At 41.6% G+C, this 14,847-nt stretch overlaps 2 protein-coding genes across 5 annotated transcripts in view; one reads left to right on the forward strand and one right to left on the reverse strand.

Annotated features, from left to right (window-relative positions):
- VPS13B (vacuolar protein sorting 13 homolog B) overlaps window positions 1–3,819 on the forward strand; it is a 460,107-nt gene extending 456,288 nt beyond the window's left edge. For all 4 annotated transcript variants that reach the window (XM_082753129.1, XM_082753131.1, XM_082753130.1 and 1 more), the window contains exon 62: window positions 1,367–3,819. In XM_082753129.1, coding sequence (XP_082609255.1) covers window positions 1,367–1,612 — 246 coding nt within the window. In that variant the 3' untranslated portion in view covers window positions 1,613–3,819. The remainder of the gene's footprint in view (window positions 1–1,366) is intronic.
- Window positions 3,820–5,918: 2,099 nt separating this feature from the next.
- COX6C (cytochrome c oxidase subunit 6C) lies at window positions 5,919–11,509 on the reverse strand. Its single transcript, XM_082753134.1, has 4 exons — window positions 11,382–11,509; window positions 10,522–10,649; window positions 8,757–8,895; window positions 5,919–6,040 (listed from the first exon to the last, which is right to left on the reverse strand). Exons 2-3 carry the CDS (start codon window positions 10,633–10,635, stop codon window positions 8,776–8,778), a joined length of 234 nt encoding a protein of 77 aa, XP_082609260.1. The 5' UTR covers window positions 10,636–10,649; window positions 11,382–11,509; the 3' UTR covers window positions 5,919–6,040; window positions 8,757–8,775.
- Window positions 11,510–14,847: the final 3,338 nt, after the last annotated feature.

Consider the following 14,847-nt stretch of genomic DNA (forward strand, 5'->3'; position numbering starts at 1 on the left):
TTTGGAAGTTGTTTTGAAGTCAGCTAGCTTGGTATTTTCTCTCATGCTTGCCCTTCCCAAGTTAGTCATAGTCATCTTCAGTTCCTTCTTCAAAATAAAATAAAAAGGGGCACAGCGGACTGATTTTCCAGGGCCAAGTTTGCACATGGCTTTTCATCTTTATTGGGTTGAAACCATAGGGTAGATGCCACCTTTCTGTTGGCAGTATTGGTTTTTAGCTGGAAGTGGGTTAATTGTATCCTTGTTACTAGGGCCTTGAACCTCAGCATATTTCATCCTACAAAAAGGGATTTCTTCAGAAGAGTCCCTACAGCCCCTGGTGGAAAAGGCAGTTTGCATGTATACCTTAATTTCTTCTCCATTAATAACATGCCCAAACTACCTGTAGCAAAAACGTTTTGTTTTTTTTTTTTAAAAAATATATATACATGGATGCTTCTTTGGTCAGCGGTCAGCAGAGGCAAATGGATATATCCAGTCACAGATAGCCCAGTCACCTGGAAGGTAGCTTCTAGTCCTTATTCTGAATCAAGTAACTGAAAGACTTACTTAGCTTCCCAGAAATGGCTGTGGGTTGTCATAAATTGTACTTTGCAAGAGAAAGGTTTGCTAATTATAAATGCTGTCTGACTGATAAACACTGCTGGGAGCTATTGATGTTTTTCTAAGAGGACTTTAGATGCTTTTCCTGTTTACAAAGAGCTGATGTGTTGTAAAGATCAGCTCTTGAGCAAGGTGTGTGGAGTCCATCCCTGAAATTCTTTGCAGAAACTGCTTAGACCTGTCTATGATGGAGTTAAAATCATTTAGGTTGGAGAAGACCTCTAAGATCACCTGGTCCAGCCTTTAACCTGGCACTGCCAAGTCCACTATTAAACCATGTCACTAAGCTTTACAAATTTTTTGAAGACTTCCGGGGATGGTGACCCAACTGCTGCCCTGGGCAGCCTGTTCCAATACTTCACAACTCTTTCAGTGAAGAAATTTTTCCTAATATCCAACCTAAACCTCCCCGGTGCAGCGTGAGGCCATTTCCTCTTGTCTTATCACTTGGTGCTTGGGAGAAAAGACCGATCCTCACCTTGCTATAGGCTCCTTTAAGGTAATTGTTGGAGTTAGAGCATCTCAGGATAGAACTGTACAAAACAGCAAAGGAAAGGAGTATTCCTCCAGTCACTAAACTACAGGAGAGCTCTGCTGGTTAAAACATCCATGAAACTACTGTAAGCAAGATCCCAGGGAGGAAGGTTTTTAACTCTACAAAGTGATCTGCAAGTTACTGTCTTCACTGTTGAGTTCAGTTACTGTCAATTATCATTTTACTGTCATTACTGTCAAGTAATCATTTTATGTTGCCTTATTTCAGGCAGATGGAGCTAGAGAGAGACTGTCAGAACAACAGTACAACCGCCTCGTGGAGTACGTCACCAAGACATCTTACCACCTCGCCCCCACTGCCGCTGCAATGCCAGCACCGCAAGCCGTGGCCGCTGAACACCTTCCAACTGTAATGAAAACGTATCAGTATGTAGTTGACCCAAATTTTGCCCAAGTATTCATTAGCAAATTCACCATGGTGAAAAATAAAGCCCTGAGGAAAGGGTTTTTTTAATAAATATTTGTGGTGAATGTAGTAATATCTTACCATTTTGAGCATAATGCGTTCTCTGCAGTAACCTACGTCGAGTAGAGATGCATATAATTTTTGAAGTAGGAGATTATAATGAAGTTAAGCTTTTCTAACCTTGACAACATTCCTGCTCCCTGGCCAAGATACTAGTGCTGGAAGGAAAGTGTTCTAGCAAACAAATGAAGTGAAAGGGAAAAGCCTCAGACTACGGGTCAATCAAAATCCTTTTTCTTTCAATTACCAAAAATCAGGGAATAAGGAAGAATTGAGTGCACAGAGTCATTTTTGCCACACACACCAAATATATATCAATACATACTATATCATACTTTAGGGTCTGCCAGTTTCTGTTATAAACCAGGTTTATAACTCAGCTGTAAAAACTTGCTCAAGGCTGAGCCTTCCCCCACACATGCACTCCCCCCAACATGTACATCCTGAGGCAAAACATTTTCCCCCACTAAATCTGAAAAACCCAGTGTGGCTGTTTTAAGTTACTAGTGACAGCTGGGTTTTAGCACCACTTTAACCTTAAAATAGCTTCCTTTATTTGACTGAAGTTTTGCAGGACATTAGTCCTTAATGTAAACTAGTGCCTTTGTCTGGTTTGGAGAACAAAACATGAACTACAACATGAATTTATTTTTAAAACTGTCTGTATACAGAAACTTTATTTCATCCACCATCAAATTTTCAGGACTTTCAATGTATATATGACATTGTGCATTGTCTGGTCATTAGCTGGAAGCCAGTGACATGCAATTCAAAAACTTAAGAACCAGAGCTTCGCCTCCTTAAAATCTACCAAGAATCTAAAGCTCATTGTACCGTAGATGTGCAGGTGCTAAATATAGCCTTGTTGGGTCTCTCTCCCTTCTGATCTGCCACCACTACATGTAGTAAATGTTCAATTAAGCCCTAATTCATTTTATGCCTATCATCTTAGAAGTGATTTAAAACAGGGGTATTTAGAAATACGACCTTTCAGATATGTTTCTGCTAAGCAAAATGAGATCTTTTTTTTCGGGTTGATCCAAAAGTAAAGACCCACGGGGTCCGATTACATTAATAGTTATGATGCCATCACAGTACACTTAAGAATACTATGTTAAACACATCAAGACAAATGAGCTTTCTAAGTGTCTTATTTTCAGATGTTTTACAGTTTGTAGTAGACAAGAAATCATTCTCTCCAGGCACAGTGAGGTTACTTTATAAACCAAATCTGTCTAGAGCAGCTTTCTTTAAAAAAAAAAAAAAAAAAAATCCTGCTTGGTTCTGAACTGTGCTTGTAACTTCTCTCCCCTGTTATACGTATATGGACATTCGTTTTGTCTGGGGATTCCTGAAGACGGCCAGAATTAGAGACAAGAACTGGAATCAAGTCTGATCATCATTTTGAGCAAACACATCTGCTTTAGTTAGTTAATACCTTCTATGCATACCTGATACGACCAAAAGCACAGTACATAAGAATGTAGTATTTGTAACGTTTTTCTCGTGAATTCTGCTTTGTTAAAAGATATTTCTAAAAGCCGTGTCTCTTGTGTACTGAAATACAGTAGCCTGGGATCCGAGTTGTTCTTTCTGAATGTGAAATAAGCCTATTAATTATCAACATTTCATAGTGATTTAATAATTGAGTCATTGTTTAAATAACACTATTTTAAGAAAAAGTGTACATATACATACAATTCATTCCCGGTATTTTATGGAAATGGTTTAATAATTCTAATTTTGCATATTGATGCGTAAATTGTAATATAGAGTTTGTTTAAAGATAATAAAGCTATTGCTATAAGAGTTGTTTTTGTGAGCTGTTTGGTCGTTCGGTTACGAGTGAATGAGCCGTCATCGTGTAGAACGGTGACAACAAAGACACGCAAGCTTCATGTAGACCGACCCCACCGGATTCCTGCTGGTGACTGGATTTTGTCCTGTACCAGAAAATGCAATAGATCATGACAATACGCTGGAAGTAAAAACCTGATGATTAGCTTGCCAAAACATGTGCTGAAAAGTTTTACGGTTTTGTGAGTAACTGAATCAAAACAGCGCTATAGTCACCATGTGAATTAGCCTAATCTGTTCATTATGGAGGTAGGACGCAAACCAGCCAAGGGGATGCAAACACACCTGTAAAAGATGAGGGAAGGCAGTGGTTTAATTCCTAAAAGTTTGTAGATGGCAGCCATTGTTTAAGCTGTATTTGTGTTTTTCCTGAATTATATTCCCTTGGAATAAACACTTGCTTGAATTACACTCTTCTTCAATGAATTAAGCTAGCATCTTTACTGCATTAGGCAGGTTCTTTCTCCCCCTTCTGACCACATGTATGGAAACATGTGTGGAGATGGCATATAAATCAGCCTCTCCTACATATGAGCTGTGTGAACTATGAAAACAAAGTTGTCCAAAGAGCAGCTGCCTGTACTTAGCTGCTAAAGCACTCCAATGTGTACCCTCTGAGCATACCTACTTTCATAGTGCTCTTTAGACCTGGAGAGCTCACAACTTCAAATCTATCTTTTTAGTTTGCTTCCAGAACAATCAATCATTCCTCAAACACTCAAGAATAAAGCCAGCCAGCCAAAAATTTGGAGGCACACTCAGGCTTATGGAAGCCGAGCCCTTCCCCAAAGTAGTTTAGATCAAACAATCCCTTTTATATATTATTTCATATATGTATAAATATAGCAAAAACCTTTACAGATGGTTGGAGATGGTCTCAGGGCAGACAGGCATGTTATTCAGCTCTGCAGCTCCTACAAACAGCGTGCCAGCTGCTGTAACAAGAAGCTGATTAGGGTCTTGCTCACACAGGCCTTCCCTGTGCCACACCAGGGCTCACTCCCAATTGTTTGTAAGATGCAACAACAGAGGAGAACCGATAGGATTAGCTGGGAAGACTACGTGGGCTAGAGCTGAGAGGGAGGCAGTTCCTCCAGCCTGCACACCTGGCAGCAGCACAATTCCTTGCCTCCAAAGCTGTCAGCATGACTGAAGACCCCTGGCTATTTAAACCTGCAGACATGGCTGAGAAAATGTTAGTCAGTATTTAATGGCACACACTGTTTATACTGTACATTTGGAAGATAAATTGGTATCATTTGCTATTGTTAAGCTTAGGTTTACATTTATAGGACCGGGGGTATTTTGATTACTCGATGGTTTCCCCTGCACCACTAATGTCACATTCTTTCTTTGCTCAAAGGCAGCCTCACACTTACAGAAACTTTACAGAAAATGCCGTGTTGCTCCCTATTAATGTGCTGGATCAAATACATTACTTACGTGCTTTCATTAGTCCAAATGCTGCTCACAGTTACCTATTAAGTTAAGTAGTTAATGATCCATTTAGAACAGTAAGAGTTACTCCAAACAGGATTTGAACTGAAGACCTTCAAACACAACACAGATGGCTTAATTTGTCATGCTTCTTCATACAAAGCCTCCCCTTCTTTCTCATGATCAGCTTTGACTCCTCTCAGTGCCCCCATTCAGCAACCAGGAGTTCCAGCCCTATGTAGCACTGGTGTATTTTCAGCCTCAGCTACAGGCAGCGCACAAAGCACGCTCCGTGTGGCCGGTAACGAGGCAGAAGGTGGAGCACCAGGTCTTGGACTACAGAACGTATCCAAAATTAAGTGTGCTCAGCTGACTGCTTCCAGATATGAAGAGCTGTGTGTGTCTAGAAGCAGCATGGAGACATTTTCATTACCCTCATGTCCTAAAGTAAGTATTTCCTCTTCTGCTATGTCTCCTTTTATCGCCTTTCCCTTTGTACACCACATACATGTGAATCTACTTGCAGTTTGGAGTCATTTTCCAATTACAGTTACATACCTTGTATAGGAGCGGGCAGCGGCGTAGATTCGAAGTCTTGATGTAACACTTTGCTGCTGTAAGGAAGGCAACACAACGATGGCACCAGAAAAAGATACGAAGGTTGGCTGGTGCATTTCCAGAATTCCTCCAGTTTCTTTCATCTCGAGGTCCATCCGCTTCTGAAGCCAGAGGTAAGCGAGACCCTTCCAGAAATGCTGCCTCTCCCTTCCTGTAACAACTGTCCTCTTGGACATTCCCAGCAGCAGCAAAGACAACCCAGCCATAATTGCTTAAGAATATACTTTGTTATCAAATGTGGAACCTGGCCAAAACAAAGATGCAAATAATTCTTGGGGGAAAGAAAACCAGACTTGGTTGTCTAAAGCGGTTTATGAAGACTTTCCACCGCTCTTTCCAGCCTTTAAGCATTTGGACATTAATGAAGACAATTAAGCCCCACTGATGTACATTTTTTATTTACTGAGATACATTAGAGTGTGTCATGCACTTAAGTGCATTACACTTGATAATTCAGTGAACAAGTAAGGTTCGGTCATCAAGTCTCCTCAGACAGGACGGGATCTGCAAGATAAAAAGAAATTAAATTATGTTGGACAAACTTCATACCCTCAGCAAAGACATTAGTATGTATGAATGCAAAGCAAGAGGGAGAAATGTTTATGTGGTGGTTTAGTCTAGAGGAATTCCCCCTGTTATTTCCTGACAGTTTAAGATTCACACACCCTTCATGTGGCAAACAGAAGTGAAACATGGAACAAATCAAGAGCTGGAACGATCCTGCACAGCACGTCAGATTCACTATACATGCAGCACTGATAACTGAATCAATCTTGCTAAGGGCCTGAAAGAGAAAGGAATGCAACTTTCAGATAGGAGCCAGAGAGGAAACAAGTGGTGTAGGCAACCTACCAAGGAAGGAAGAAAACCAAATTCAAATTGCTTCTCCACATTATATTGAACGCAATCCAAGACCAGCTGTGCTCCATGACAAGAGTCATGCAAGTGGTTAGCACCATGACTCACCCCTTTATTGTATTACTGAGCACACTCCAGAGGTAAGACACTCCCCAGATTTATGCTTGGGCTTCTTTTCCATCACCAGTACCCCCAAAGTCCACACCAGGTTGCTGAAACTCTGCAAATTCACATGTAGATACCGAGTTCTCTACGTGCCCAGAAGGAACAAACTCCAGACAGACTCCCAAACTAACACCTTAACTAATGAATTCTCCTCCCTGCCTAGCATTTCCTTCGTTTCGGGGGCAAGTGCTGATTCCAGAGTGAGTATTAAATGAAGCTAAACCACCGTATTTGCTGCCACATACAAAATAGATTCCAATAAAATGGGAGCAGATGTAGAATATGCATGACCACCGTACCCTTTAGGTAACTATACCAAAAAAAGCATCAGATTCAACCTCCATCCAACTTCCATAGCTAAGATTTAAATTACTGAGGAAAACGAAAATGTCTTCCATCTGTTTTGTGTACTTGTCTTTTTCACAGCCTTTTTAGAGCATTTGAAACAGTGGCATTGTTTTCCCTTTTCTCCTACTATTCTATAGAAAAATACAAGTTCTTACATAAATAGGATAAGGAATAAAAAGCCTCAGCAGCTCAAACAAAATGACATATCAAGATTTAGCCTTCACATTTTCTTTTGAGCCGGTGTAATTAAGGAATGGAAGAAATGTTTAGGAAACGTTTAATTTTAACAGGTGCACACAATGTGCAACTTGATTTTTTTAAGTTCCAAATGGGAACATAAGCTTACAGAGCGGAGCTCTATTTGCACTGAAAAATCCCGTTCGTGATTCCAATTAAATATTTAACATGGATCATTGTTGACAGTGTTTGTTTCAAATGATTTTACCACCAGATGGCCTTTCAGAACACGCTGATGAAGGCCACCTGACTAAAGAATGCAATTCCAGTGTCTAAGAAAGTTAAAAAGTCGCTACGTACCACCAAGGGCCAAACGAGAGGCTGAATTACTGAGAATAAAACCAGGTAAATTTTATCATTTCATTATTTACCTTGGGGGGAAATCATCACTCAAGAAGAGACACTTTTTCCTCAAGGAGAAAAAGGGACTGCCACTTTTTTTTCTTTTTTTTCTTTTTTAATCTTTTAGAGTAGCCGGAGCTCTGCTTCTTTCATCCAATTGCATTATGCGGTAACCAGATAGTTGTAGATTGTCACACAACAGAATTTCGTATTAATAGCGTTAAATACAAATGTTTTATTTTATTCAATCTTGCTGCTTTAAGCAAACAGGCTGAGAAAACCCAGCTGGCCAGGATAATTAGAGCCACAGATTATCACATAATGATCACAATATGAAAACATTCCAAAAGAATGAAAAAGCTATCATTCTAGATTAGTTTGAAGTCATTTTAAGAGAAGCAGAGAACTCAATGTAAGAAATCTTGATCTAGAAGGGGGGAGGAATTCTTTGTTGAGTTGTCACATCTCGAGCCTGTGCAGTTTACCGAGTGTGCTTATTAATAACTGTAACAAGGTTGAAATAAAGACTTTTTTTTTCCTGATGTTATGGTAAGAAGTAAAGAAGAACAAAGTTTGGCAGTGCTCTAACAAAAAAAAAGCACTAGGAGAATAGTATCGTGATCAAAGTTCTATTCAAGCTGAATTCAGAAAGGCAAAAATCTGAATTTAGTACACAAGAAGCTGCGTGCCATCATGTTTGTTTTTTTTAAAGCATATACTTATATATTGAAATACATACACGTATATATTAAATACTTATTTCCCTCATGGGCAGTTATCTTTCCCCTCACGAGCTTCCAAAGACACAAGGATGTGTGGAAGCTGTCTCTGTTTCTTACAGTGAGATCCATTTCTCAGTCCCTGTGCCACCACCAGCACAACACGTAAGCTGATTTTGATAGCCCAAAGCTACACAATTCAAGATGTCACCGCATCGATGTGTTGGTATCAGGCACGTCTCACACAAAAGCTCGGTCCCCTCTCTATGCCAAGACAGAATTGTTCTGAAGGCAGCTGCCTGCAGAGGTCTGCTACATCACACGACTTAAGCAAATTGCCCTAAAGGTTTTCAGGAGATTCCCTTTCTGCCCTTACTCCCCCTTCCCAGTTCCTGTATTTCTTCATGTTTGTACTAACCACAGGTCTCTCGAGGAGTGCTATTTGTACCCCTTTTCTTTAGGAGAGCCTTTCTATTTGATAGAAAAGGAAGAAATCCAGGAAGAAGCATGTTATTTTCCACCAACCTTTCTAATGCAGAGGAGCTTATTACCTGGAAATGCTGTCTGCCATCATTTGGGCGGCGCAGACTCAAACACACCAGCTGCTCTCATGGCTTCAAAGTCCTTCATGGGATCATAGTTCTTATAGAACTCTGCATAAGCTTTTTTCCTGGGTTCAGCAACTCCAAACTGGAAAGTAACGCACAGAAAATTAGAGCTTGCAAACCTTTATAAGCAGTATTTATTTATTTGCTATTAACACTAATAAATTTAGCAGTGGATAGAAGTCAAAAAAGCCTTAGATCAATGACAGAACTTGGTAAAAAAACTGCTTTGCTCCTGTTCAAATCCACAGTTCAGGCTACCTGACTGCTGGTCTGGAAAATAACGTCTAAAGTGAAACCTTTAAAGGCCAGCTAAGAGACAGCCTATTGCATTTTTAAGCAGACTGCATTTTTAAAATCCAGATACATATTGTCTATATTGATACTCAAATGTCCCCTGCGCAGCCTGATGGTAGTTTTACATTTAATAAAAATTGCTACGCCAACCTTTGAATGTGTTTGTGGGCAGCTGCAGAACTGTAGCTGCAGTTAAAATGGCATCCCAAAATACTTGACCACATTTGTGCTATGCTGTAGGTCAACTGCAAAAGTCTGGTAAAATTTGACAAGGCTCCCAAAGCAATCCTCCAGCTCACTGGCATCAGAAGATGTGGTCCCGATACCTCGGGTACTCGCTCCTCTGAGCCACGAGGATACGCTCAAAAAGCCAAAAAAAACGTGAAGTAAAGGCTAAGGTGGGTTTGTCCAACACATAACATAGTAATTTACTTCTGAGATCGGAGTTGTTCTAACCACGGTCCGCTGCCCTACTGATGTATTAATGTGGGGCTGCCAAATGCAGTATAAAACCACAGGCCATTAAAAAAAGGCACTGCAGATCTCATCACAAGCCTGCCCACCTCTCTGCAGGTGCGTTAAGTGGATGCTGGGCTTTAACTGTGCAAGTTCATTGTTTCTGACAGACATTTAGTGACATTTACCACAAAATCGGCACTGTTAACCTGATGTTAACTTGATTTCTAGCTGCTTCTATCAATAGTTTTCGGAGTATTTAATGCTGCAAATGAATGAGTTCAGTGGGTGAAGCAATACCTGGTTCTTCCATTACATTAATGGAACACATGTTCTAATTGCCTGTGATAAAACATAACTTATAAGATCCAAGAAAGATTTAGTAAAGGCACTAAGAACAATTACCCCTCTTATCCTTGTCAGGAGGCTCTTAAAGGACCATGAAAAACAAACTGCAATCTGTGAGTGGGATTTTTTTGGAAATGTAAAGCTCCATTTCTACCTGCTACCTCCGAAATAAAGGGTAAAACAACCATACCAGCCCTCCCCATACTGAAAGCTTCTGTGTGATGGGCAGTGCTTTCATCCTGTTTATGATCAAGATCTCAGAAGCCAATCAAAATATAAGACAGCTCTCCAGAGCCTCCGACACCGTGACAGAGACATGGGCTATCGACAGTTACCGGGAGGAGCATCAGCTGTGTGAACAATCAAGTGCAGCCTAGGCCTCGGAGACTCAAGGTTAAGCTGTCACAAATTGCACGACCTTAATTAGTGTAAGGCATCAGTTTGTTCACGCTGTTTCTTCAAGATTGTGAGTATTTATTTATATTCTGAAAATACCCTTATAAAAATGCATTACTGAAGCTTTCTGATGAAGAGCTCACCCAAATTTCAAGAAAGCAGTATTAGGAATTTAAAAGCACTCTATTCATGACTGAATGAGCAGTGCTCTCACCTTGTACAGTGCCGCACATCCCAAAGACACAAAAAATGCCCCAAAGAGGTGAAACTTCATCCGCCTGGCCAGGAGGCGCCGCATTTGGGGCTTAGGCAACAGTGCAGACGACATGGTGGCTGTATTCCCTACAAGAACATAAAAAATATATTAGAAAGGAAGAGAACTGTGGGACAAGAAGCCCTACTTAAATAGTTTTAATTTTATTCTAGAAAGACCATAACCTTTTGTGTCGTATAAAAGTCACCTTGACGTAAGCAAGAGCCCCCCTGCATGTGCCTTTTTGGTTGTGTGCTGTAGGTGATCCTGCTCGGCAGGGTGGGCAGGCTGGGTGATCTCCTGAGGCCCTTTCCAACCCCGGCCATCCTGTGACAAGGATATTTAATCCCTTACAACCTCAACCGTTCTGTGATCAGAATATTTAATGGGCAACACTCAAGGGCAACCTGATTATGACAGGACCGTAGCTGCCTGTCCGTATTATTTATGCCCAGGTAATAAGGCAGGCGTTAAGGCAGTTAGCCCTAAACCCTTCCGGGCCTATCCCTGCAGGCCTGCTGCAAGCATCAGAAACCGATAAATAAACAAACAAAAAAAAAAACCTTCAAACCGTTAGACTTGGCGAAAAATACAAAAATAAAAGCACAATATAAAAACACAAAATAAAAGCCCAGGGTGCCCGCCGCCCCTCTGAGGGGCGCCCGCCGCCCTCAGGGACGCGCAGAGGTCACGCGCTGCCGCGGCGGTTGGCCGCCGTTGGTGACGGTTGGCGACCGTTGGCGACCGTTGGGGAGGGGGCGGCTGAGGGGATAAAGGGGGGGGGAGGGGGAAGGGGGGGGGTGTCGCGAGCGCGGCCTCACCTCAGCGCGAGCCCCCCGCCGTCCTCGCGCCCGCCCTCTGCGGCGCCGCCACCGCGCATGCGCGAGGCGGGGCCGCGCGCGGCTACGGGCAGCGGCGCGGGTCAAGCCCCGCCGCGCGCGCGTTGGGCTGAGGCGTGTTGGGGGGGGGGGGGGCGAGGGAAGGAGAGAGATCCACAAAGCTCTGTGCAAATCGCTGTGAAAGTGGAAAACAAATAATATTTGTAGAGTTTCCCAAGGCCAAGCTTCACAATAAATCCCTTTATCCACAATAAATGGATCCCTTCCAGGCACCCTCTCTCTTTGTACCGTTCTTTGGAAATGGTGTGGTGCCGCGGGTTGCCGCCTCGTCACCACCTGCCTGCCTGTGGCATCGTTCGTTTTCAATCGCTTTATTCCTAGCAAAAGTCCGTGGGTTTTACACGAAATCCTGTAAATTCCTGCCGTGAAAGCCTCCCGTGCAGTGAAGCATTCATTCAAGCCTTACAAACCCCTGCCAAAACCTGGTGACCCTGACTTCAGATGGCCGAGGAGACAGGCCCCTCAAGCTGAGGAGAAGGGCTCTTCGTTTGGCGAGATGAAACAGGGGAAGGCATCAGTAGAAAATGCAGAGAGAAATCACACAGCCCCGGCAGCAAGCTGGGGGAACAGTCTTTGCAACAGCATTTTTGAATAGATTTGATTTGAACAGCATTTCTCAAACCAAAGAGAAGTTTGCTACCGTAACTGGTACCAAACTGAATAGCTGTCCAACAGTTTTTTCTTGCATTAATTAATACAAAAAGGCAAATGTTAGTGACAGCCTGCAGAACAAATGACAAGATAGATATAGGCACAACCTGATTTTGAGGGCCTAAGGAAACCCCAGAAAGGCAGTGCTGACTGCATTCAATGGGACCAGAACAGCAATGGCCACAAGGTTGTCTAGGAGGTCTGTAAAGCTCTGCTCAACACACCCTCATATTACACAATGTCAGAAACAGAGAATTTAACTGGAATAAAAGTGCAGCAGGCTTCATGGTACTATGATTATAAATAATGCGTGAGGAATTTTCCTATAAATGACAGTGTTTATGAGACAGAGTTTTGGTAGATGGACCTAGGTCTGTGTATAAGAGGATCTGACGGCTTTTTTTCAATAGCTCACTTCATGGCTGGCCAGGTCATTCAATTCTTTTCTATGTGATGTGTTTCCCCACATGCCTGAGGTACTGCTGGCCAGGCATCTTTGTGTTATAGCTGAGATGCTAATAGAAATGCTAATTTTTTTATTCTTTGACATCGTTACTGTGGAATATACAGCCAGCTCCTTGTTCTGTATAAAGGACAGTTCGGGACAGTGCAAATAAAGAATAAAAAGGGGTACAGGATACATCAGAGGAAGAGCCATGGAAGGCAGGCAGAGGTAACCAGCTTCGTTAAGTCAGTGCACAGAGTTGCTGGTTTCTGATTATAAGGCTGAATGTGTTTCCAGACCTGAGCAGACTCCACACATCCCAATGCATCAAAGGAAATGTCTTCTGCAAACACTGAGGCATACAACACACAGACAACAGCAGTTGCCTCCTTCCCAGTCCACACAGTCCGTGGGGCTTCCAACACCTGTTCCAGTTGGGTTTTGTACCCAAATATCAGGACTGTTTGATCAAAAGATGCCACAGTTTCCAAAATAGTCCACAGTCTTCTTTACTCTCCATATTACTGGAGCATCAGCAACAAGTGATGCTTCTTCATGGTGTCCTTGAAAGGGATCATTTTTTAAGGAAAGCAGGCATTAATGTGATATCATTTCTTGCTCATGCTGCATTGAACTTTTAAATAAAGTTTACCTCCGAGTTTAGCGAGAGAAGAATTAGGCAGTGAATCCTTGTCTTTTCCACAAAGAGTGCCAGCTGTGATACTTGGGATTGTACTTTCTGTGGTGTGGACTGGAGCCGACTCGGAACAGGGCTGTGACAGTCAAGTGATTTTGCATATGCCACAAAGAGTCTTCAGATACTCATAATCTGGATCAAATTAGAACCAAAACTCCACTGGAAAAAAAGATCACATGGGACATCAGCAATCCCCTGAGCCAGCTGCATTCCTAAATAGTTTATTATAATATCTACTTCTTTATCACAAAAGAAAAAATAAAATTAAAAAAAAAAAAAAGGAACAATGCTAGCTGGTAGCTATGTGCCACATATGAAAATGAATACATTTGTGCTCCTCCTCCCATTTCTGTGCCAGAAATTAACAAGTCAAATACTCCTCTGCTACAGCTGCGTTGTCATCAGTCAATAGTGGTGTGGAACAAAGATACTGTGGCACAAGAAGTTATTTAACAAAATTGGAATGGCAGCTATACAAAAATTAAGGGCGAATCAATTATTCCTAAATGGAAAAAATCAAAATTAGTAGGGAAAATAGTATTTTCAGGCTTCCAAAAGGGCATTATAAACAAAGGAGAAAAAAAAGCAAAAGTTCAAATCAGAATAAATGGAGCAGACAAGGATTTCACAAGCCTTTGTTGATATTATGCATGCTTCTGAAGATAGAAAAAAAATCTCAAGTAATTTCTTAAGCTTTATTCAACTTGTAAAGAGACAGATTTTGGTAAATTTCTACACTTAAAATGGTGATATAATTACGTGAGGGATTCTGTGCTTGGTACCATCAAGAGTTACATTGTTGAACAAAGAGACTCAGCTGTTTTCCAGTTCCCAACCAGCAGTCAAGGCATGGCTAATGTCTGCATTCAGGCACGAAAGCTAGAAGACACACCAGGTTCCACAGCTTGGACATTAATATTCATGTGATTTTTATTTACTGTTTTAATTGGCGTATGGTTCTGTATTAATTGTTATTACTCAGAAGTCCTCCGGGTTCAGAGGGCCTATCTGAAACAAGCACATTGCTTTTTTTTTTGCTAAGATTAACTGGAGTTTTAAAACGAGTAGTACTCCGTGCACATGTTCTTACCTAAAAGTTTAGCTTAGACAAGTCCAACTTGCCAAAAACGTTCTACATTATAATCTGATTTCTTAGGAAAAAGAAAAATACAAAAACAAACAAACAAACAAACAAAAAAAAAACACGCCCAGAGAGACACCTCCTTCCAGTCCCTGTTCCTTGCTCAAATCCCTTTAAATGACGCCAGGATTCTGTTTTCCTTTGGGGTTTTAAACGTTATGTAGTTTGTCTGCAATGGAAACAAAGTCATCAAAAACAATGTTTTCGTGCTGTTCCTCCACTGCTCGGTATTTGCTGAGAGATGCCTTACTCTGAGTAAGTTTTTTTTCATTCCTCATCCTTGTTTTTCCAGACAGGAGCCTGTGGAGTTAAGCCACCCATACAGACAAGTACTCCAATCTTAATTTCAATCAGTGAACGCATAAAGTCGTGACATGCAATCATTGCAGCCTCTACGGTCCCACCTCAGCAAGTGGCAGCCCATCAGAAAGAGGCCATGAGCATCCGGAGCCTG

This window comes from Aythya marila (genome assembly GCF_965140915.1).
Source record: "Aythya marila genome assembly, chromosome: 2".
In the NCBI taxonomy this organism is placed as follows: Eukaryota; Metazoa; Chordata; class Aves; order Anseriformes; family Anatidae; genus Aythya; species Aythya marila.

What these genes read in the sequence shown, in the direction of transcription:
- COX6C (XM_082753134.1), bottom strand. Translation starts at nt 10,635, where the DNA reads ATGTCGTCTGCACTGTTGCCTAAGCCCCAAATGCGGCGCCTCCTGGCC. An exon ending in GATGTGCGGCACTGTACAAG is followed by an intron (nt 8,896 to 10,521) that starts GTGAGAGCACTG and finishes GTTACTTTCCAG; the next exon opens with TTTGGAGTTGCTGAACCCAG.